General features: G+C 40.0%; 2 protein-coding genes across 2 annotated transcripts in view; one reads left to right on the plus strand and one right to left on the minus strand.

Moving 5' to 3' along the window:
- The window catches only part of cdk5rap2 (CDK5 regulatory subunit associated protein 2), a 117,065-nt gene extending 113,913 nt beyond the window's left edge, over nt 1-3,152 (plus strand). Inside the window, exons 43-50 of the mRNA XM_037691749.1 lie at nt 4-151; nt 230-319; nt 401-669; nt 747-896; nt 987-1,125; nt 1,332-1,378; nt 1,506-1,560; nt 2,960-3,152. Of these exons, the coding sequence (XP_037547677.1) occupies nt 4-151; nt 230-319; nt 401-669; nt 747-896; nt 987-1,125; nt 1,332-1,378; nt 1,506-1,560; nt 2,960-3,012 (951 nt within the window). The 3' untranslated portion in view covers nt 3,013-3,152. The remainder of the gene's footprint in view (nt 1-3; nt 152-229; nt 320-400; nt 670-746; nt 897-986; nt 1,126-1,331; nt 1,379-1,505; nt 1,561-2,959) is intronic.
- Nucleotides 3,153-3,705: 553 nt separating this feature from the next.
- Nucleotides 3,706-21,729, minus strand: nup188 (nucleoporin 188). Its single transcript, XM_037691750.1, has 43 exons — nt 21,682-21,729; nt 18,854-18,908; nt 18,670-18,743; nt 18,504-18,588; nt 18,336-18,416; nt 18,193-18,237; nt 18,020-18,112; nt 17,803-17,922; nt 17,514-17,725; nt 16,599-16,713; nt 15,269-15,469; nt 14,797-14,877; nt 14,613-14,705; nt 14,410-14,529; nt 14,203-14,329; nt 13,873-14,031; nt 13,130-13,256; nt 12,961-13,048; nt 12,786-12,862; nt 12,067-12,181; nt 11,824-11,944; nt 11,675-11,741; nt 11,335-11,460; nt 10,973-11,213; nt 10,688-10,894; nt 10,442-10,611; nt 10,281-10,350; nt 10,127-10,194; nt 9,848-10,043; nt 9,426-9,503; nt 9,231-9,316; nt 9,022-9,152; nt 8,756-8,934; nt 8,210-8,410; nt 8,025-8,117; nt 7,747-7,899; nt 6,575-6,712; nt 6,413-6,487; nt 6,122-6,337; nt 5,887-6,018; nt 5,742-5,815; nt 5,518-5,647; nt 3,706-4,256 (listed from the first exon to the last, which is right to left on the minus strand). The coding sequence occupies exons 1-43, from the start codon at nt 21,705-21,707 to the stop codon at nt 4,080-4,082; spliced, it is 5,223 nt and encodes a 1,740-aa protein (XP_037547678.1). The 5' UTR covers nt 21,708-21,729; the 3' UTR covers nt 3,706-4,079.
- Between the last annotated feature and the right edge of the window lie 193 nt (nt 21,730-21,922).

The raw sequence follows: 21,922 nt of genomic DNA on the forward strand, positions 1-21,922 counted from the left end.
GAGCTTCTGTCAGAGATCAAACATCTGAGGCTGCAGCTGGAGAGGAGCATCCAGACCAACACAGCTCTGCGACAAAAACTGGAGGAGCAGCTGCTCCGAGGACCCAACCGTTCTGAGACTATCAACATCAACTACCTGCTGTCCTCTCCAGGTGAACTCAAGGCACAGCCATGTGTGCTCGTGATCTTTAATGCACAAGCCTCTGTGCTGATTTTTACATTTGTTCCAGATGAAGGGGGCAGGTCACCTGGCCGTGAAGCCTGTGATCCTCTACGTCACTCATTCCAGAGTCACCATGAACACACAAGTGTCCTCCACGGTGAGTCAACCTGCTCAGCATTGATATGACGCCTCTTTATTTTATTGTACACCTATGTGAAAACATCTTGACGTGCTTGAATCTTCTCAGATGTGGAGCACTACACTCGGTCAGAGGTGGATGGTTCAGTCTGCAGCAGCTCTGGTGACAGCATCTCTGCTGCTCCCTCTCGGCTCGTCCCTGGTCACCGGATGTGGGCCAATCGCAACGGACGCCACATTCTGGGTCTGATTGAAGACTACAACGCCCTCCGCAAGCAGATCTCAGACGGTCGTAAACTGTCGCACAGCATGGACACTCAGCTGCAGGAGTGTCTGCACATTTTCAGACAGCAGAGCTCTGATGACAAGGTACCAACAACATCCTCGTGCTTAAAGCTGCACTAATTAATGAGCTTCAACAAACAACATCGTGTACATTTTTATAGGTAATAGAAAGGCAACATCTGAAAAGTTTATCCAGCAGCTCAAACACCATGCAGCAAGTGTTAGAGGAGGCTGGCCGACTGCTCAAACTGCTGTGGAGAATCTCTCTGCCAGCTGGTTACACAGAGGGAGGCGGCAGCAACAACCAGCAGGTAGGCACAAAAACTCAACCACAAATTGTGAATACCATCACTAATCAAGTGCTTAAAGACCCGAACCTTTTCTGTTTACCTCTAAATCAGGATGAGCTGCTGAAAAACGAGATAACCAGACTGAAGAACAGGCTGTCGCAGCAGGAGAGGATGCTGAGCGGAGCTGTTAAACGTCTGCGTACCACCAACCAGCTCAAAGAGGGAATGGAGAAAGTCATCATTGACCAGTGTACGATGAAATTCCTCCACTTCTAGTTTGTTTTAATTGTAGATTTAAAGCGAAAGTTCTTTCTCTGTTTAGTTTCTCAAAAGGAGAATCTCATCTGCTTTATATTGTTACAATTTGTTTATTACATAAACAGTCAATATTAACTGATTTGACTTAATATATTGTACCTTTAAGGAAAATAATGGTTTATTTTTCCCGCTATGCAGTGTCTTTAACCCATGGAGTGTTGAAGAAAGCCAGGGGGAATTTAGAGGTAAGTCTACCCAGAGATGTGACTCACCTGTAAGATGGCACAGTAATGTTCTTATCCACAGTAGTAAATTATCCTTCAGTAAATCGTTCTTTTTTCTTATGTTCCTCTTTTTTATTTAAAAAAATAGACAAATTATTATAGCCTCTTTGGTCTGAAAGGCCTGTCTGGAGGACCAGGCGAAGGTTAGTGTGGGAGGATGCATGAGTTTCCTGAGCTCTTACATGAAGTGGAAACATAGAGATACAGCTCTAAACCTTTTTTGGGCAAAATCCAGGAAAGTACCAGTACTATTGTCTCTAAGGCCCTGTTCAGACCTGACACTAAACCATCCTGAATGATCTCAGTTCTAAGTGCAAAGAAATCTCTATTGAGATGTGTAAAGATCTGTCCATAGATTTCATACCGAGCTTATGTATGTAGTGTTGCAGATGCAGTATGAAAGAACCAAAGGAACATAATTTATGACTTTACAGAATTCTGTAATCACTAAAAACTCAGCAGAGACAAAAACATTAAGAAGTGTTCAACCTTATGATTGTTCACTGGCAGGCTGAGCTGTTTTCCACACATCACTGAACACGAACAAACTCGTTGCATAACACTGGAGCGCTCAGATTCTTATAAGGTGAAGTGTTTTGTGCTCTGTTCAGGCTTCACTTCCTAGAAAATCATAAAGAAAATCAGCATATCGCCCCAAAAGCTGTTAATTTTAGATTGATATCATATTTTTTTAGTTTTTATCAAGGCAATGCCTGCTTCTAGTGTGAAATCAGTTGTAAGGAGTCCTCCTTCACTTTTTGTTACAGAACAAAATGAGTGTTCCACATTTTTAACTCCATCCGTTTAAATTCATCCTGAAGGATTTCACATCTGTATTCAGAACTGTTTACATGTGATCTGATCATCCAGAACATGATAGTCCAGGTCTGAATGGGGCCCAATTCAGACAATTTAAACTGGATTTAGTAAAGATCTGATTTGTGATGCATGAAGAAACATTTTCACACACAAAAAAAAAAAGACATTTTTCCAACTATGCTCGTTTGCCAATTTCTCCTCTGTAAGCTACATTTTAGGGTAAGCAAAAAAAAAAAAAAAAGTTACTTTCTTCACAAAAAGTGTCAAATGTGAAACTTTTTCATTATGCAAGCTTGCATAATGCATAAATATTCAACTTTGGCCTAAAGTGGAATATTTATTTTCCTGTTGGTTACCTAACAGCGCTGAAGTCTGGTAATAACAAGATTCAGTGAAAATATCAGATATGCATCAGCTGCAGGAGGACAACTTATTCTTTTTTCTCAACTTTTGCAGTATAAAGCTAATAATAGTAATGATAAAGCTAATATATTTGACTGGTCAGCTTTGAAAATGGCAGCAGGTGGATTTAGTGCTTCACTTTACCTAACAATTATCTTATTCTCAGCAAGGTTAGAGTACATTGATCCAAATGTCAAATCTTTTCTGAAACATGCCACATGCATGCATATTTTTTGTGGTCTGTTATCCTGTGTTTGTGCTCAAAGTTGTGCAGTAATCTTTATATCCAGTGTTACGACCCACCGTCCACCTGTTTTTCAGGAGGTCCCGGTCAATGGCCATTAATGGACATGAAGTTCACGCAGCCCGAGTAGACAAGTTTCTCCATTTCTACAAACTGAAGGAAGAATCGTCAGATCTTCACAGCGATGCATCTTTGCATTGCTGCTACTAAACCTTCAGGTTTAACACCCAGTCCTGCCTGTATTAATGTTGCTTCTTAAACATGTTCCTGCCCTGCTGTAAAATTGTCACTTTGTCCTAAAAAACAAAGCCTTTTGTAACCTAATTGCACATCAACTGCCTTTAATTTAGTTTTGGTACTACAGTTGTAAAAAAAAGTTTATTTTGAATGAAAAATACTTTTGTAAATAGAAATCCATGCAATTTAAATATTTTCCTCTATTCTTTTATAAACTGCATATAAGAATATGAAAATGTATTTTATTACAAGTTTTTAACTAGTTTTCACCCTTTGTATAAGATGGTTTAGAGCTAATGTGAAGAATTATGTTCAAATGCAGTAAAGACACATGGTCAATCCAGCAGTCTGCAGCATTTTTTATTAAAAGAAAAACAACCTTGACTGATACAAAAGTCCCTTTTATTAGCATAAAATTTATCCTAAAGTACAAATCTTGGCCATCACTTCAGAATGTGAACTGAATAACAAAATCAAAAATAATTCAGGTCAAGACTTGGAGGAGAAAAGGAAAAGAGTAACAGCTTTACAACATCAACCTTATCAGTTGTTCAAAGTTTATACTTAAGGAGCACTTGAAATCTTTCTGGTTGTCATGGTAACCTATAAAACTAGGTCTGAAACAGTGGACCACAGTCAGTGACTGATGAAGACCAGCACTGAAATCTGTGGTCTCAGCTCTTCGTCGATAGTAAACCTGTCAGGCAGCTTCTTAAGAATGTTTTAAACACGTTGGTTCCGTTTCAATTTAGTTTTTACAAAATTAGAATCAAGTGTTCAATTTTTTGACACCCATTAACGTTTTACAATATACTACTAATACTAGAATAAACACTCAAAGTCAAACGTATGTGTGTGTGTAATCTACAGGTATGAAATGCAAGTTGTTTTGTTTACAGGAGAAGATTTTAAAAGTAAAAAGTTGATATTTTTATGACGTGGGGGTTTGGGAACCCACATTTATCTTTGCACAAGTCTGACGAAGGCCTGGACGAGCTGGATGATGGGCTCCTGGCCCTCGTGGCTCGCCTTTGACCCGGATGCGGAGGGTTTGGACTGAATGGAGGGGAGGCCACTGGCTGGAGATAATGGCGACCCCCTGCGTAAGTGACGGCACAGGCTGGAAAGGAGAGTACTCTACAAAGGAAAACATGAAGATGATTTAAAATTTATCGTCTCTTTGAAATACTGCTCCACAATTTCTATACACAGGGTTGCATAAAAAAAAAGTAACACTCACTAACACTTTATTATAAATGTAATATTTTCTTAGTCTAGATGAAACGAGATTAGCACAACTTTAATATTCTGTTTTAAATAATCATAAGATGAACATCTTGTTTTGTGTTGATCAGACTCTCACAAATAAACTAAACAATTTACAGCTGAAACAACTTTACTTTCTTTTTTATAATACTCCAAATACTGCAGCACACCTGGCAAGATAAATAGTGACAAAAGATTTATACAATAGTTTCTCGCTACTTCGCAGTTTGTTTATCGTGGACTTACTCTATCGCGGTTTTTCAAGATAAGATTGGACATGACACACAACTGGCTGATGGATGAGCCGCACGATGGGCATGGAGTTTTTATTTGAAATAAATTATTTGAAATTATTTAGCACCTGCTGAACATTTGTGCAGCCGAGAGCTGCAGAACAATCTTCCTCCTGCACCTTTGTGCAGCCCACACTGCAGGATAAACTTCCTGCTGCAGCCGATCAGCTGTTCTCCGTGCAGAGCGGAGAAGTGGGCGTGGCCAAGTGTGCTTGCAGGTGGCAAAGAGCGGAGGAGGCAGAGAGCTGAAATCATGACATTCTGTGCTCAGTGCGTTTAGAAACATTGCTTAGAATATTGCAAGAGCGTGGGAAGGGTTATAAATGAGGGACTATTGTAATTCACTTTTAAGTAGCTCTGATTTATTTCTAACGTAAATCTGAATAAATGGAACTTGGGCACATCTAATTTATTGTACTAAAATTCTTATTATTCCCTACAACAAAAGCAATGTCATCTTAAGTGGGACGGCTGTGGTGCAGTGGTAGAGCAGCAGACTTGGGACTTGAGCAAGACACCCAATCCATAATTGCTCCCCGGAAGCTTACGTAGCTGCCCACTGCTCCACCTGGGTGTATCTCAGGTGTGATGGGTTAAATGCAGAGAACTAATTTCATCATTGTATAGAAACAATGATGACAACACATAGCACTTTCACTCAGTATTTTATTAGGTATTGTTGCTGTTTTACTTGGTTTCAGGATGAGTGGAGTTCTGTGTTAGAAAGCTAGACGTATTACTGCTCGTTTGTTACACCTGTTGGCTGCGCTGTCAAAACATTGACCAGACTCTCTCTTTACGAGCTTCATCAGCTCAAATGAGTGGATTAGAGATCTCACCAGCTCAGAGCTGAGCTCCTGCTTCAGCCTCTGTTTGTCTCGAGGGAGGAAGGAGGAATCTTTGAGACATCGAACAGCCTGAGAGATCAGCACGTAGAAGCAGTTCTCCATGGTGAACATCAGCAATGACCTGAAAAAGAGAAAATCAAAGTCAACATTCATTCAAACGTTTTCCTTTAAAATAAAGTGATCAAAGTCCAGTGAAGGTGTCAGGATTTACTCACTTTAGAGCCTGGATCTCCTCTGATGAAGCCAGGGAAGTTATGCTCACAGACGCTGGCTCCTTCTTCTTCTCTATCTGTAAATAAACACCATTAAGCAATCCTAAATCTACTGTAGGAATTATATATTTTTATATTTAAGCTTTACCTCGCTCAGCATGCTCAGAGCCACATTAATGGTGGCCAGCAGGGTCCCAAATGATGGGGCTACATCAGGGTCAAAAGCAGGGGTTGTGAAGCTGAGCACAAACAGGGTCCTGTACTCAGTCAGGTCCATACACTGACACACAAACACAATCAGTATTTTACTCGTTTGTTCCTGTGTTAAAAACTTTGCATAATAACCAACATGACAAGAAGAGGTGTGATCTGAGCAGTCTGACCTGGTCCAGGAGTATCTGGCAGCAGTCTGGAGTGAAGTGCTGCAGAGTGGCCAGAGTTTTACTGAGGATCTTTAGAAGGCTGCACTGTACGGTCAGCAGGGCCTTCTGCTCGGCCTCTTCTCTTTCCCCCACTCCTGCTGCATCTTTAGTCAGGTCCTGAGGAGGCCGCTGTGCCCTAGGTAGAGGACCAGGGGGCAGCGCCTCACCATTCTTCACCTTAAAACAAACAGTTATGATGCTACAGTATTTATAAGCATCAGGAGTTGTTTTTTTTTAATCAAGATGTCTGACCTGTAGATAATGATGGAGCATCTTTTTACTGTGGAGCAGGTATGTGCAGGTCTGGCACAGGTAACACAGGTTTACCTGCACAGCAAAGGTGAGGAAACGCGCATAAGAAAACTAAACCGCAGCTTTGTTTCTTTTGATAACGGCGTTTCCTTTCAGACTTACCTGCACATCTCTGAGCAGATTAGGCAGGTGAAACTGCCACTCCTTACAGAAGCTGGAGAGCTGCAGAAGGAATCCAACTGTGTGATCCGCCTCGTCCAGACAGGCCAGGCTCTGCACTGTTCGAACCGCGTTCAGACACTGAGCAGAGGGGAAAGATACACTTTGAGTTTGTTTTTCCACTGGTCACAATATTTCTGGGTTGTACAAAACCATGGACTTGAACTGAGAGTAAATTAACAAATAAAAAGTTTAAAAAATACATTGCAAATATATGGATTAGAACTATAAGATCTAATGGGTTTGAAATCACTGAAAAAAATATATATATTTTTTTACTGTACAGTGAATTTTAATTGGAGGTTATCGTTTCAAGCACCATATTGTTTGCCCTTTAATTTGCGGGTTTTTTTTTGCATAATTTACATGTCCAGCGACGTATACACCGGAGCGACATATTTATGGATTTTTCCCATATTTACAAACCAATTTTTGGCTGAGATCTGACCGTTTTCATTCATTCTGACTGAAAATATTGAACACTACCATTTTAAGCTGCTAGATGGCACTTGAGAAGTATGGCATGCCGTTGTGTCGTAGTAGGAAAAAGTGTCTATTAATGACACAATCGGCTTGCCATAGCCTGCCATCTTCGTTCTGCTCGCTTTAAGCAACAGTCAAATCAGATTCATTTCGCTGCGCCGCCCCGGTGTAATGCAGCTGATTTGACCATCGAAGTGCATTTATTAAGTAAAAGTTAGACTGAGACACACCTTTACTATAATGTCGACCAAACAAATAATTGTTTTTAAGTGTTAATCTTGTTAAATTCTTGTTAAAGTTCTCCCGTGCACGCTCCCGCAGCCGCCATTTGGCAGCCAGTCGATTTTTGACACAACACCGGCCCACGTTTCCAGGTCGTTAGCGGTAACGTGGAACAAATGCGACTTATACGGCAAAACGACGTATTTATGGATTTTTACACTTTAGACATATTTGGACTGATGCGACTTATAGGACGGTGCGACGTGTACGGTAGGAAATGCAGTAAAGATAATTTTAAGAGAGAAAAATTCTGTTTGAATTAATTTGCCTAACAGGAGTCTTACGAAAAACCAAATTCAAAAGCAGTGGTATTTTCCGTCACAGCACCCTTTTTGTGTTTGCAGTAATACCTGCAATATACGTTCCTGATGAACTCCGACGAAGTCCAGGGCTTCGTCGATGAAGTTGTAACGCAGAGTCTTGAGAAGACTCTCCATTAAAGACATGCAGAGGCGATACACACCCGGCCAGCAGGCGGAGTCCTGGGACTTCCGAGAGAAACTCTGCTCGACGACATGAATACACTTTTGTTCAATCATATTAATGCAGCGTATGCATGAATAAAGTCACAGCTGCTACATCAAACACAGAAAATACAAAGTAACCGCAACAATACTGTTTATTTTACCTGTGATGCACCATTTGACGAGACCTCATACACACTCAGAAGAGGGAGGCAGATAGCTTGGATGACTCCAGCTCCAGCAACAGCTGCTGCCCCCTGAAAGAACAAAGACGAGTAAAATATTTGATTCATATAGATTAAAAAAAAAGATTTAATTAAATCGTGAAGGAAGACTTGTTTGTTTTTACCTGTGGAGTTCGAGCTAGTGTGAGCAGCAGATGAAGAGCAGCCTCGGTGAAATAAAGGTTTTGTTTGGAACGAAGGCTGAGCTCCACCGCGCTCAGCACCGAGGGCAAGACTGGAACCTTCCTCATCACCGACACCCAGTGCTCACCATCCTCATCGGAGCGACACAGCTCCTTGGCTAAGTGGAGCGCTAAAACACACACCTGATAATAAAAAGAACAAGTGGTGGGAAGGTAATTTAGAATGAACTGAACGTGAAGCTATGGGCACTCCTCAGGCTATGTCACAAGTTTATTTTGATTAGGTTTTACAGATGTTTTGAGTAATTAGTCAAATTTTAAATTAAAGACAAAAATAGAAGATATCAATTAAATATTTTCCTCTTTATTGTTGATAATTTACAATAAAAAACTAATGTTGGTATTTAGAAATATTTAAAATACTAGAATTAAACTTTGAAAATAGGAATTTGAAGCAATCTTACATTTCTAGACAAAAGAAATATTTTGAATAAAATCTGCTCATCACTGCCTCCTTGCTTTGCTTACCCCGTCTCTCTGGTCCTTATGTAGACCCCGAGGAGAATCTGTCTCCATGCTGTCCTCGTTCTCCACCGTGTCTTCCATCTGTCTCATGTGACGAGTGCTGTCGATGAGAGCCAGCGCCTCCTCTTTAACCGTCTCACACACGGACAGCAACAGCTGGGGCAGCTGGGAAATATCTCCACCTAGTTTACAATCCAAAAGTCAAATCAATCACTGAAGCGTTTGTTTCAAACATGAAGAAAAAAATGAAATAAATTCATGTTTCCTACCATTGAGTCCCTGAATTTGCAGCACAGAAATGAGTGCAGAGAAGATTTTGGCTTTGGTCTTCTCCATCATCTGCTGGTCAGCTTGTAAGACACTTTCCAGGATGAGGGAGAGAGGAGCTGCCACTACAACACTGCAGACAGGACGGTCCATCAGAGAACAAGACTCGACGAGAAAAATGATGCTTCCCGATCGAAAGCATAACACAGACCTTTTCCACTGTTTGAGCAGGATGAGCAGCAGCGTAGCCATCATGGATCCGAGACGGAGACAAGGCACAGACGTCGGTGTGGTCAGCTAAAAAAGACGAGGTGGGGAGTAGTAGAAACGATAACACATTAAAAAATTTAATTTAAAAAGCATAAGAAGCCATAAATTACATGGTGCGTTTAATTTAATAACTTACAACTGCTTTAGTCCCATCCAGGACATCCATAAAAAGTTTCATCTTGGTGGAGTCGTCAGTCAGGTGCATCACATCGGCCTGAGATCAGTATCAGATTAAAACAAAGTTCATATTTGCTCAGTATATTTCTTAGTATGACATTTGTCAAATAAACTCTAACACAAGCTCGTAAATGTGAAAAATTTAATATTATGTTCATCTAAATTTGTCCCAAAATTCAAATTACAATCAATATTTGCAGTTTTATTGACTGCATAATGTACAAACGGCAAAAAAAAAAAAAAAAGAACTTCAAAGGTGATGAAAGCTTGGTTTAGTTTTATGAACAGAGCTGGAAACTGGTTCAAATATTTTTAGGAAGTAAACAAAAGGATATCCTGCATCCACAAAATGTCTAAACTGCTGAATTAACTGTGACATACGTGGCTGGTGGAGAGTATCAGCAGCATCCGCCATGCAGAGATCAACATCTGTGTCTCTGAGAAGTAGCAGATGCCCTCCTCCTCGGACTCCGCCACATGACACACCAGCGACTTGACATACTGGGACCAGTACTCATAGCGCCGTGCGTTAGAAAACTTTTGAAGCCCATCTTTCAGAGACTGCTCCAGAGAACCGCTGCAGCAACCCACACAGAGGAAATATCAGTACAAGATCTGTGTATTTCTAGTCAAAAACACAAATGTGGGCTGTAAATCTACCTGACAACATAGTAAATCTCCAGGCCAATAATTTTCATGACGAATGCACAGGCCTCCAGGACGCAGGGCTGAGGACAAATGGCAACTCTGAGTTAATAGATCTGTTTACTAAAGTGAAAGTTGTAGCTGAAAATGAAAATCAATGAATCAATACCTCTGTGGTGTCTGAAGGAGGGATAAGGGTTCCAAAAAGAGGTGTTGATAAATTTTCCCAAAATTTTTCCCTGCAGAAAAAAAAAAAAAAAAAAAAAAAGCAGTTTCCCTCAGCATAAATCTGGATGCATTTTCAGGTTGTTGTTCAAAGAAAACACTCACTTGGTGCGCAGAACTGAGATGGCACTATCTCTGCGATCCTGCCACAGGGCCAGGAGGAAGGCCAGGGCTGCTCTGTGAAGAAGTGGGGGGCACCAGTACTTCCCCTGCTGTTTGGAGTCAATCAGATCCAACACCACGTGGAGACAGCTCCACTCACCCAGCAGGAACTCCTATGAGTTAGAACCAAATACGTTAAACCAGATGCAGCAATAATAAAATAAAAAACACGTTTCGTGAATTTCGTACCTTTGACCCTTCGCTTCCATCTTTCACTTCCAAATTGAGGAAGAGCTCAATGAGGCCTGGCTGGGTTTCCACAGCAACAGTGAGGAACTCCAAGATCATCACTTTGATCCTCATATCTTCTGTCTTACTCTGCAGCCGAGTAAGGAATGCATCCCTGATGGCTGCTGCATCACTGCCAAGGCAGGCGTACACCGACATCGGAGCCACCTGCAGTTTAACAGCAACATTTAGCAACACTTCAAGCCCACCAGGTACCACATCAATGCACTGCAGTGAGATTCTTACAGTGGCAAGCCTTTTGAGGAGCTGGATTGCAAGACGAGGTAGTGCAGGGTCATGTTTGTGGTAAATATATTTGGCCAAGACAACTATGAGGTTATTGCCGTGACCGCCGTGCTGTGTCAGCGCCTGCTCTAGGGGTGACACCGCATCAGATGGTGGCTTCAGACGAATAACGTTGTTCGTGACGGAAAAGGCCAGTTTGACTGTCTGGATCATGACCTGACCAGGACCCTCAGAGCCACAGCTGGACAGTGTCGGGAAGAACGAACAGAAAAATAAGACTGCTGAATTTACAAGAACCCATACAGCTGTAAACACTATACTGGTAAATTAAAACTAGCATGCACGCATCACTGACTGTTCACCTGCTCGGCTGTGCAGCGAGGACTAGGTCTATGGTGTCCACTCCGACTGCCATGATGTTGACGACAGCTTGTCCAGCTTCAGTGTTTGCCAGACTGTAGATGCAAAGAGACTGCAGGGTGGGAGTGCTGCACCGAGAAAGAAAACAGTCAATTCACAACCAAATATCTATTAGGTCCGAATCATATTTTATTCAGTGAAACTTTTATCACAGTACCTTTGTCAAAACATAAAATAAGAAATGTTGACAATCGTTCATCTTGTTAACAAAGAAGTAAAAACAAGCCTTACTGTATATGTTACAGAAAATTACACAAACAAATAACATTTTTGCAACAATACCTTCCATGGTCCTCTGCTTCTGGACTCAGATTGAGAATGGCATGAATCAACTCCAAAATCAGACAACCTGCAGCAATGAAGCCAGCTGTTAGTTTTTTTTTCCTAATGATGTGGAAAAATAGTAAAAAAAAATAATAATAATAATCTACCTATTCTCTCTCTGACTCCATAGGTGTTGTAGCGCCACTTATGGTATGTGGGCAGCATCTCCTTTAACACCAGCAGCACACCGGGGATCAGACCTTTGTTTTGGGTGCTGCCAAGCTGACCCTGAAATGCAGATAACATGAATGCCACCTTTTATACAACAGGACTTCAGATTAGAAGATATGCCACCTTTTACACAACAGGACTTCAGATTAGAAGATTGTGTCTTTTAAAACTGTTGCTACCTTAACCAGAGTTGTAATGAGACGAAGGAAGGCAATCGTCACTGCATACTCGCCCCTGGGCTGCTCAATCTGGACCAACAAGTTACCATAGTTTCCTGCCTTCATCCCCTCAGCACTAAGGAAAAAAACGAGCTTTGACTTCTCATAAATCACAGTTTGATATTTACCGTATTTTTCGGACTATAAGTTGCACTTAAAATCTGATTTTCTCAAAAATCAACAGTGAGCCTTATAATCCAGATATGTATGTAGGGTTATGTATTAACTTTGGTTGTGCTTACTGACCTTGAAGCGAGTTGAAGTGGTACACGGCACTCAAAAATTTGTATAGTTTTGTATCGAGTGCATGGTTTTGTATCGAGTGCATGGTTTTGTATCGAGTGCATGGTTTTGTATCGAGTGCATGGTTTTGTATCGAGTGCATGGTTTTGTATCGAGTGTATCGTTTTGTATAGAGTGCATCGTCTTGTATCGAGTGCATCGTTTTGTATAGAGTGCATCGTCTTGTATCGAGTGTATCGTTTTGTATCGAGTGCATCGTTTTGTATCGAGTGTATTGTTTTGTATTTTATGTGGTACAACTGAACAATTCTGAGAGTTACTGTGAATGAGCTGAATAAAATTTGACTTATCTGACTGTTTTGTTTCGCTTATTGCGCCTTATAGGCCGAAGAAAAACGGTACCAGGAAAAGTCAAAATCATTTTTTTGTTTGTTTACCTGATGCACTGAGACATGCTAGTTAAAGGGCTGGAGGCAAAAGGGAGGAAACCTGTGTGTTGGAGACTGGACCACAACTGAGAGTGAAAAAAAGAGAATAAAAAAAGAAAAATAAGGGAAGTGAAACTAGGATCAGACTCTCATTTCTCCTGTTTACATTACCCCTTGCACCCACCTTCACTGGCATCCTTGCAGCCAGTACAGACAAACAGTTCACACAGGAGGCAATCACATCCACTGGAGGGTTAATGACTGAAGTTAGCCTGACAGACAAAGATCCAGGTTATTAATCAAAGCTTTTTATAAACAAGCACACAAACAATGCAGTTTGATAAAGTGTTTACCTCTGCAGCAGCATGTAGATGCGTGATGTGAGAGGTAACAAACAATCGGACACAGTCCAGTCTACGCTGATGACCTTATGGATCAGATCCAGGATGGGCTTCACACGTGCACAGTGAGCTAGAACGTCTAGAACAAGAAGACAAACGCAAAACAGTTTATTAATCAGAACAGTGTGATTTTAATTAATCAAACGGGATTTTTAATAACGGGCACAGGACAGATTTTTATCAAAGCCTAAATAAACTACAATGATGAAATTTAAAAATTTAGACTTAATTTTATAAATTTTTATACAAATCTCCTGAAAGTGAAAACCTATGAATTAGCTTTGATGACATATATTGTCAACAAAGGCACCAGACTGTGACTAATGGACCGGTATTCAGATATTTTATTTACTGTGTGACTACACGTTCCAACAAAGTGTACCTTGCAACTTTATGTTCCTTTTATCTTTATTTTTATCAACTTACATCCACAGAAGCAACTATCAGATGAACACATCATCAACAATTAACGCTGGACGACTGCTCTTGTTTTAAAACACATTAATACTCAAAGTTTTCTTAATCACCAGAAAGGTTATGACTTAACATTACACTGACAACTCCGGCTAAAGTAAATAGTTAGTGGCACACAAAACGCTACACTAAAAATGATTTAGAGAAAATAAATAACTAAATAAATGTGCAGCGTAGTGTTTAATAAAACCTCGAGCATTTGACCGTTTTTTTTTGCGTACCTGCAGTTGAAACAACGTGAAGCAGCATCTCCACCTCACAGGTGAACAGAGTCCAGGCGCTGTAGGAGTAGTCCCAGCGCACCATGTAGCCCTGTTCACCCGCGATTATCACCTGGCCCAGCACCCCCTGTGGCATCCACAGGTTCGTCTGCCCTGTGCCTGATGGTTGGATTGAATGAACAGAAGGAAGATTTGTAAAGCAAAACAAACAGGGGGAAAACATTAAATTCTTTATATACATAAAATGAAAAGATATACAAATATTTACTAGGCACTAAAGAAACCAACACTTTCTCTGTATTTAAAAAAATAACTCGTTGAGAAACGAACCCAGAGGGTAGAGGAGTTTTGGAGTTTGTCTCCTCCACAGAGTCTCATCATCCTTGGAAATGATGTCATTCGGCTTGTGTTTGTAAACTTGTGTGTAAAAGGACATCTTATCTAAGAAGTTGTACACCTGCCAAACATGAAATTATATTATTAAAGTGTGCACTTAAAAGGCACTGGGTTTAAACATTCTGCACAATCACAATTTACCTTTTTAACAGTGGACTTGTTTGACACAAGTGCAGTCAGAAGCTGCAGCAGAGGTCCTATCTTATGAGGAAACATACCCACTGCACTGTCCAGGATCATCCCCAGTCCCATGTTTGGCTTCTACATTAAAATGGATTTTATAATTAATAACACATTCATGTCAATTATATCTCCAAGAATCATCTCTGTGTTTATGCCCTCACCATTTCCCAAAAGACTTCAGCCAAACTGGGAGCAGAGAGAACTTCACAGGCAGCATCAATCAAATGAGAGGTCTGTGTTTCCACACCTTCACCCTGAGATGCATTAAATAAATAATAATAAAAAACACTAACACAGGCTATAAATACTAATGCAAATATTTAAAAGTGTAAAATCAAGCTTTACCTGTAGGCTTTCTTCTTCAAAGGAGGTGATTACAAATGAGAGGAGGCCATAAATGCACATTTTTGCCGTGCTTGCTGTACACTGGTAAAATAGTAAAGAAAAGATAAAGATCAAATATAAATTATTCTTAAACAGAAAACACACTCTTGTAAGTACAAACATTAATTATTAAATGTTCAGTAAGTAAAGAAATTGTGTAAATGTCATGTAAAACGGGTCTAAATGTAGGGTATGCTGAAAACATTTTAAATTATTTTAATTAAACTCGTGACACATGATTTAATTTTTATAAATAACTTTGCAACGTAGAAAATGATTATTAACACTGAGGAATTAAAATGTTTACTGTAACTAACAAATGTGTTGAAAAGACAGGTATTATTGAACAGAAACTATTGTTTTATGCCATAATCTATTAAAATGTTGATTTTGAATTTGCATGAATCTTTCGTGTGCATCTTTCTAATCTTACGTTATTGCCTGAGACTCCGAGGCCTTTCAGCATGGTTGAAAGGTACTTGAAGACCCCGAGCTGCAACGCCGTGTTGCCGATCCTCCTGATCACAGGACTGGACTCATCAGGTCTGAGTGTGTGTCTCAGCAGCACCCAAGCCAGCAACACAGGTCCATGATGAGGAATGTCACCGAAAGTCAGCAGCAGCTGATCCATCTCCTGGAAGACGAAGAGAAATGGCTTACGGTGAAAACCAAGACGACTGAAAATTTACTGGGCTTTCTAGATGGTGGACCGTCGGCTTTGGAGTTCTGGTGAAGGATGGCGGCAGAAACAAATCTGCTTTCCCTGTTAGGATTCCTCCTGACCTTCAAGCCCAGCACCCTCACCACCCCTCAAATCCTCCCAGCTCCCCTTCCTTCATAGCAGCACCTGCTCCGTCAATGGGTGCAGTGCTTGGCTGCTCCGGACTGTAGTCCAGCACAGTAACATGCAAGAAGAGACTATGGAGTCAGACAAGTCCCAGGCCCAGCCTCAGGCCCTGTCTTCAGGCTTGCAGAAGCTTGGTGAAGGTCTAGCCCTTCCTGAAGATGTCTCAACAGAGAAGGGTTCCTTGGAGAGCAACAGCGGAAAGGAGAAGTTAAGAATGGAGTCCAGTGTTGGGCACCTTCGAATACCAGGACAACCTGGGGATTGGTACAAGCTGTGCACAGTCTGTCTCCGCCTCGTCTTCACTGACCACATTTAACAACTGGTCTCCCTGCGTTCCCATCTACCCAGTCTCTAGTGATCGGGGAAGATGTTGGAGGGTTCTTTGGTCCTGCTGGCTCCAATACAGACCTCTACTTTTGCTTCTTAACTTCTCCCACCAGGCTGGCCATGGCTTTGCTGTAGGAGGAGGTTTCTTACCTCCATTGGACCAGTCTCCCAGCAACATGATCCCCACAGTCAGGGAGTTCTACAGCAGCATAGATCCCCCACTACACCACATTAACCACAGCCTCCCTTCCCCCTGCATCCCCAATGTGCTGGACCATTCACCCAGTTACCCCATCTTGCTCCTACTCAGAGCAAACTTCCTTCACCTTAGGGAAGCTACCAGAACTTACCCATTCCCGCACCGACCTCTTGGAGCCCAGGTGAATATGACAGCTAGGGTGGGACACAACGGGCTTGAGACTACTGACGGGCACAGGAGGAGGGGTACCTGGCCGTAACTCCTCCCCGCTGAAGTCTTTCCCCAACAACTAGATTCCCTCACAGAAGTTCCCCAGAAACTCCTCTGACATTAATCACAATTAATGAAATCTGAAAATAAATTATAGCAGTTAAGAGATCCAAGCCAAACCTTAATGACGTTGGGAACAGAAGAAAACTGGTGCTGTTCTGTACAATCCTCCAGAGCGCACTTATGCAGGAAGTCTATGTCCATCCCCTCAATCAGGATAAGAGAGCTCAAGTTTCTGTCAATTAAAAAAAAACAAACAAATAAATCTCAAAAGTTTAATTTATATAGAATTATTTGTTAAAAGTCTATTGCATGCCTGAGATACAAAGTAAAATGTTATATTTACTAGTTTCAATGAAAAACGTAAATACATTTACAAAATGATTTCTATATTTAATCTGCAACTTTTTTCATCCTGAAGAGAACAATCTGTGAAAATCTGTCATTTCAATTACAGTACCATTCTCAATCCCATCAAATGCATTTTTTTTACTGGCCTCGTGTTTGAGCAGATAGATCGCATTTAAAATTCAATATGATCCACATAAATTAGCATTCAAGGGCATTTTGAATTTCTACTCTATTCTGTTTTTATTTCCAATAGCTCTGATGCAACTGTAAATGCAGTTTGTGGGATCTTTTAATATATTTATATCAAATGTGTCTCTTATTCAAACAGATATACAATTTTTAAGTCAATACTCCAAAATCACTGTAACAAAAGACACTTAAAATAAGAATGTTATGAAACTTAAATACATGGGATTCCTTATGCTACAGTAACACAATATCTGACATTAGGTAGAAATATATATAAAGAGACACAAAAACAAAAAAGTACAACCATTAAACTTTATACTGTCTCTGTGTGGAGTTTAAGCATCAAATACTTTAAAGGTTAGCTCAACCAGTGCGGTCACAAAATAGTTGAAAAACAAATAAACTCATTTGAAAAGCAGCAAATTGTCCTATACAATACAACAAATGGATCTAACTAACTTTACTATATGGAGCATAAACACAAAAGATACTTGCCCGATTCGGTCGACCAGAGCATCCATGCTCTTGTCTACCAGGTGTCTGTTTGTCTGCCGCAAACCAAAGCCCTGCTCTTTGAACATTCTGGTAAAGTTGAGAAGGTCGGACGGGCTCATCTCAAAGTAAGCATAGTACAGAAAGATAATCTCCAGTAACAGAGACTGTTCTCTCAAACACTGCAGGAACCACCGTGAAACTTGCCTCTCCGTCTTTAAAACAAAGGGAGACAATGTGAGTAAACCGGCTGGATTACAACAGTGATAATCAAACCTGAATCTTCTTTTACCATGAGGTTGCCGTGAGTTTCCCATGTTGGCGCCTCAGCTTTGAAGAGATTTTCAAACTGCGACTGATAGTTGCTAACCAGGTCTTTCTCCAACTTATTGACACAGTTACTGTACTCCGCCTTGATAGAAAACAAACACAAATGAAGTTACATAAAAAGGCCCACATCTTTTATTAAAGAAAAAACAATAATGGAAAAACGTGTATTTGCCACTCACCCGATAAGGATGTCGCTCATCCTGAAAGTACGTCAGCAGGAGGAGAACACATCTGAGCAGACACATGCGCTCCTCATAGTAATAATCTGCAATCTGTGAACGAAAATACAAAATCATCATGTCAAAATGAATAAACTTTAAGCAAGTTTATAACTGCAGATTTTTGTACTTGCCTTAAGCAGAAGTGCCTGGCTCTGTCGCTCATCATTCAGAACAACCTATTGAGAAGACTCTAGTTAACCATAATCTTCACAATTTCATTTTTCACCTAAGCTCTTTAGTTCTGGTTGAACTAAAACAAGAAGAGGACAAAAACCTTTAATGAATCACGGGTTCCTCTGTAGTCCTCCTGTAGATAACACTGTAAAAGCTGCACACTCTGCTGCTCATCCAGATTCTGCAACATCATCAAGATATTCAATTACCAAATCATTAAAAAAAAACACCAACTGAAAACTACAAGATGTGTAGAACATCATCTTACCAAGAATTTACTAATCCGCAAACCGAAGTCTTTCAGTGGCTGTGCAACATCTTTGTTAACTTTCACTTTCCCAGCAGAGGATGAGCTACATGGTGATGCAGACAATAAACAATTTAATAAGGAAGAATTATGCATCTGATCTATAAAAACTTAAGCAAAACTGCACCTGGGTGGCTTGTAGTAACTGAGTCCTTGATGCAGTCTGTCCCAGTGTCTGTCAAGTTCTCCTTCTATCTGAGCCTGCAACCATCAAACGTAAAAACATATTGTTTTACATATTTGGCCAAAAAGTTAAGACCTGCAGAAGTATAAAAAATAACTGATCAATACATAATAGCAAGCAAATTTACCGTCTCTCTCAGTGCAGATCTCCCCAGTAGAATGGTCCATAACTCTCGACAGCTCCTAAGAGAAGGAAAGTGGCGTAATTCAGTAAAACAATTAGCAGTACTAAGAATGTATGTGTATGGGTATTGAACATGTACAAGTATATATCCCTCTGTTGAATGTAAAATCATAAATTGTTAGTCATAATACTTTAAGCAAATCAGGGTAATTTAAAAATTTCTGAGCCGTTTTATTTACTAAACACCCAGGATAAAATCTGAGACCACTCTCAGCTCAGACTGCCCAGGCTACTACCAGAGGTGGTAGAACACTGGTTTTTCAAAGCTGGGGTTGGGACACCATGATGGGTTGTGAAATACTGTAGGTCTTGAAACAGCCCAGAGAAAACAAATTTACTTTAGGAATGAAGGCCAGTAGGATATTTAGCCTCAACTGTTACAATGAAACAGCAGCAGTAATCAGAAATGGATAATGTGGTTGGTTGACAATGCTCTTTGTTAAATCACTTATTAGCAATGTTTCTATACTTCAACTAATAATAGTCAGAGCCATGAGTCTCTGCAACTTGTCTACTGTGGGTCAAATTATACAAGTTATGGTACCACTGATAGAGAATGCATTTATCTTCATTTGTTTAGCAGGAAACAAAAATATCTCCTGGGTCATATTAAAGACCTGATCTGACTTCATCCAAGCAGCAGCCCTATGAACAAGATGTTAAACTTCAACAGCCCAACAGTTTCCATAAAACATCACTATTTAAAAGCAAAGTTAAAATTGTGCAACAATGAAGGTTAAATAAAAATTATCTAACAACAATTAACAGTAAATATATTGAAGAAACTATTTGAGCAACAAAAGGAAAATAATTGAACTTGATTAACAATGCTTATCAATTAAATAAAATCTTTTTTTAATATATTGATAAATGGATTACAACAAGTTTTCATGTGTGAGTTGCTTCTACAGCGTAATTTAGTTTTGATTGTTGTTGGCAACAAATGCATACACAGTAGATATCACATTTTTAAAATACTTGCTAACAAGCCACAAGAATTGAAGTTCGTCAACAGTACATTGCAAAAAACAATTTATAATTTGCACAGCAAATCATTTAGCTGATCACCTGCTGTGAGTAATGGATTTAAGGGGTTAAAAGATTCAAATCAGTGTATTGTTTTATATAAAGTTGTTCTGACATTTAAAATCTATTTTTTCCATGCAGCATCTGTTTCATGAATGAGCTTAATTAAATGTGCAAGTTCAAGAATCATTATTATCCCCAAGGGGGAATTTGTTTCACAATCAGGTGACACGTAAAACATCCATACTAGACAAGACACTAAAATAACAGTACAAAAATCATCACTGTTCATTGAGAAGCCTGATCGCTACAGAGAAAAATGAGCTTTTTCTGTCTGTTCGTCCTACATATGGGCAATAGATACCTGCATCCAGATGGAAGCAACCTGCACTCACCATGGAGTGGGTGATCAACATCTGCCAGAATTAGCCTGGCCTTGTTCACTGATCTTGCCTTGTGAGATTCTGTAGGGCTGGTGTTGGAAATGTTAATAAATATTTAAGCAGTAACTGCATTTCAGAAATGTATCGATGTCAAAACAATGATACAGTTCAGGTCCTTTATGCAAATTTGACTTTAAAGAATCAATACTTGTCATACTGACAGGTGACTTTATGATGCTCTGTGCTTATTTGCTTTTCGAGCAAGCAACTAAAAGATCCAGTTTGAAGTGGTCACACATTGTAATGAAGTAGTGAATGTTCTTTCAGTTGTCTAGTTGGAATAAGGTGCATGTCACAGATAGTATTTGATATGCATGGGTAAATACACCAACAATACCTTAATCATAATTCACTTGACATCTACCTAAACCGCTTCTTTTCTTTTACACTGACTGCACACTGGGTTTTCTCCTAAACGGCCCTAGAAACAGGCTGGTACAGATTTCAAATGTCTTTTTCATCTCCTGAATATTTTCCAATGAGCATTTATTTCCCATACTTAAAAAAAAGTTTAACAAGCTCAAACTCAACTACCCAACTTTGATGTCAAAACCCTCCCCCTCACCTTTATGGCCCTGGCACTTCCAAATCAATCTTTATTATATTTTACCACACTTAGCCAACCCTACAGCCCATAAGGCTATAGCCCACACGATTTTTAATCGATATGCAACTGAAAATCCACAATACTTTTCAAATAGACAGGACAGACATGATCTCATTCTCTTGACTAGGTAACCTTATGTGGTATTGTCCTAATCATGTACGGTAATCTTCTATACCAAATTAGTTTTAAAATAAAAAATCGTGTTCATACTGATTAATTGTAACAACCTAACAAGCTAAATATTGAATTGGTTTCAGTTTTCAGGTTAACGTTCAAAGTAAATCTGCATGAAACTTTTTAAACAACTTTACGTGGTTTTCCATATGTGACGTGAGCTTCTTTATCAAATGGCTATTACTCTGGGTATTTTAGCGAATTATATATGTTCAACATACACAAGCACAAGGTAATCCATCATTCTACCCGAATCATCTCACTAACCCACAGAAACTTGATTTTGCTGTTGTTGACATGCGGCGCCGCGCTACTTAACCGTTTCAAATTTAGCCGCTAGCACTCGCTAAGCTATGAGCGTGGTGCTAACTAAGCTAAAATGAATTGTCGAATGGTTCCGCTGATACTATTTTCACTTAATGGCTATACATGTTATACAGACGTATTTACTTACTGACACACACACTTAAAACTATTTAAACAGTGCAAGTCTTAAATTAACTTTGTGACAGTGTTTCTTACCTGACGCTCAACTCCGATTCCGCCATCTTTGGTCCTGCTTTCTGATTGGTCAGTGCGCAGGCTCGTGATTGGCTGCTTCAGATTATCTTCTTCTTCGTGAGTTTATTAGGTGCTTATCAATGATGCTTCACTGCCATCGTCTGGGGGAAAATTATTACTTCGGGATGTCTTTCCCTTCATGTTCAGCGTTTTCTCGTAGCGCACGGTTTTTGTTAGCTTTTATTTGATAATTAGACAATCT

Source organism: Nematolebias whitei, chromosome 18 (genome assembly GCF_014905685.2).
Source record: "Nematolebias whitei isolate Nwh7 chromosome 18, NemWhi1, whole genome shotgun sequence".
Taxonomy (NCBI): domain Eukaryota; kingdom Metazoa; phylum Chordata; class Actinopteri; order Cyprinodontiformes; family Rivulidae; genus Nematolebias; species Nematolebias whitei.

What these genes read in the sequence shown, in the direction of transcription:
- nup188 (XM_037691750.1), bottom strand. Translation starts at nt 21,707, where the DNA reads ATGGCGGAATCGGAGTTGAGCGTCAG. An exon ending in CTGCTCAAACAGTGGAAAAG is followed by an intron (nt 9,153 to 9,230) that starts GTCTGTGTTATG and finishes TCCTGTCTGCAG; the next exon opens with TGTTGTAGTGGCAGCTCCTC. An exon ending in ATCTGCTCAGAGATGTGCAG is followed by an intron (nt 6,488 to 6,574) that starts GTAAGTCTGAAA and finishes TTTGCTGTGCAG; the next exon opens with GTAAACCTGTGTTACCTGTG.